This window comes from Myzus persicae, unplaced genomic scaffold (assembly GCF_001856785.1).
Source record: "Myzus persicae strain clone G006 unplaced genomic scaffold, MPER_G0061.0, whole genome shotgun sequence".
Lineage (NCBI taxonomy): Eukaryota > Metazoa > Arthropoda > Insecta > Hemiptera > Aphididae > Myzus > Myzus persicae.
This window is the reverse complement of record NW_019103988.1, coordinates 197,841-199,845: the sequence shown is the minus strand read 5'-3', so window position 1 is coordinate 199,845 and position 2,005 is coordinate 197,841. Positions and strand designations below refer to the sequence as shown.

The following is a 2,005-nucleotide window of genomic DNA, read 5'->3' as shown; positions in this document are numbered from 1 at the left end:
AAAAATGTTGTATGTTCTTTTCTATATTCAGCAGTTATGAAACTTATATGAATATTTTTCTTCTGTTCTAAGTCTTAATTCTTGTTTTTTTGTATTATAGAGCTATCGTCTGGTATATGCGCTTTTAAATGGAAAGTCTGAAGGAATATATACTGTATTATTTTCACGTATCAAAGATATGATACCCCTGCAATACCAAAATCTTATGATTGCAGATTATGAAATTGGGCAAATCAATGCAATACATACTGTATTTACTGAAATAACTCATCAGGGCTGCTATTTTCATTATTGTCAGGTAAGGGTTTAATAAGAAGTATTAAAATATATGTATAATTATTACTAATTCATTTAGGCGATTCTGGGGTATGCCAGAAACAAGTCGATTGGTGTTTACAATTTAGTAAAAATAAACCCTGCTGCTGCTCGTGTTTTCCGGATGGTTCTTAATATTTTACCTATTATTAAACATTTAAAATATATCACTATGGTGAATTAATTATTTAAATGTTTTACAGATACTTGCACTACCATACCTTCCGTCTGAAAGAATTGGCAGAGTTCCTTCGGTGGTTGATGGTGTTAATGCCATAATTGTATTCATAGTGTAGTATGAATATGTTGCTTTGGTGTACCACCGATTTATTTATGAATACATTATTCCTTTTTGGATTCATTCCATAACTCCTGAAAGATTTACAGTATATAATTGCGATATTAGGACAAATAATTATTTAGAAAGTTACCATGCATTACTCTTAAAAATCATAAGGCCTCATCCAAAAAGATGGGAATTTATTGGTAAGTTTTCACTTAACTAGTTAATACCAGTTACTAATCAAAAGTCGGTCACATATTGTTTTTCATCTATAGACCAGTTGATGTATTTAGCAAATACTTGCGAAGTGGAATTTAAATAAGCCTCAAATAATCTAAAGGCAATTTTCATAGTTCATATCTATTATAAGAAAATAAAATATTCTTTAATCTCATTTTTTTTTTGTTGATAAATTCAATTTATTCATAAATTCGGTTGGAACGATTTTTGCATACGAGAGACCTAAATACCAGGAAAATTAGAGAGTTCATTGATGATTTGATTACATAAAGCACAAATGGCCTATCCTACGATTTAAGATATTTATATATATAATTCTTATCAAACAAAAGTTGACGACACTTCTAGTCGTTACTCGTGGCGCAACCAGTATATCTTTAATTATGGTCTTAGAAAATCTTCTGACGCCGTGTCTTTAATCGTGCCTAGTACTAACTACATAACTTCTGAGTTCTGTTCTGACCCTCTCAATTCCCTTATAAAAAAAAACACTTTACAAAGCCTCTCCAATGTAAAGAGGATCATAGGATAAAAGCAACTTATAACTTAACTATAGTTTAATATTATATATTTTAAATTAAAAGTCTTAAGTTGAATAAACACTTCAAATTCGCAAATACCTTATAGGTATTTTTATTAGAATATTTTGTTCACTAACTTGTTTCTAATTCAGTTAACATGACAATAATATATTAATATGTCAGTCAATCGTTTATAATGCAAATTTGATATTTTTTAACCATATATCTTGCAGATGGCTGATTAGTAGTAATATACAATTAAGGTTGAATCTAACTGTTGTGTAATAAATATTTAATTATTATATGTCACACATTTGAAAAAAATTATAGAAACACCTAGGACAAGTTTCATTGTTCATCAAATGGACTATGTATCGAATTGTTGCGGGTTTGTGATGGTCATAAGGATTGTTCAGATGGTTCAGAAGAGACAAAAGTGTTATGTGCTCTATTGCCTCTATACGATTATGGAACAAATAAGACCATAGGTACCAAATAATAGTTATATGACAATTAATTATTAATATTATTTATATGTTTGTGTGATAACTAATATATTTTAGAGTTATGCGTTGTTACTCATTTTAATCTAAATATGGAGCTTTTAATATTGTTTTAGGTTGTGGTAGAGCATATGTTGAAAAAA

At 28.8% G+C, this 2,005-nt stretch overlaps 1 protein-coding gene across 3 annotated transcripts; it reads left to right on the top strand.

Annotated features, from left to right (window-relative positions):
- The first annotated feature begins 6 nt into the window (after positions 1–6).
- LOC111037262 lies at positions 7–1,990 on the top strand. 3 transcript variants are annotated; one of them, XR_002604865.1, is made up of 5 exons: positions 7–298; positions 356–442; positions 519–801; positions 1,690–1,847; positions 1,979–1,990. XR_002604865.1 is itself a non-coding variant. In XM_022319687.1 (4 exons), the coding sequence occupies exons 1-3, from the start codon at positions 179–181 to the stop codon at positions 609–611; spliced, it is 300 nt and encodes a 99-aa protein (XP_022175379.1). In that variant the 5' UTR covers positions 7–178; the 3' UTR covers positions 612–801; positions 874–891. The 3 variants fall into 3 exon arrangements, 1 of the variants encoding a protein (XP_022175379.1); XM_022319687.1 differs by lacking the exons at positions 1,690–1,847; positions 1,979–1,990 and adding an exon at positions 874–891; XR_002604864.1 differs by lacking the exons at positions 7–298; positions 356–442; positions 1,979–1,990 and having other exon boundaries at positions 449–801; positions 1,690–1,948.
- The last annotated feature ends 15 nt before the right edge of the window (positions 1,991–2,005 follow it).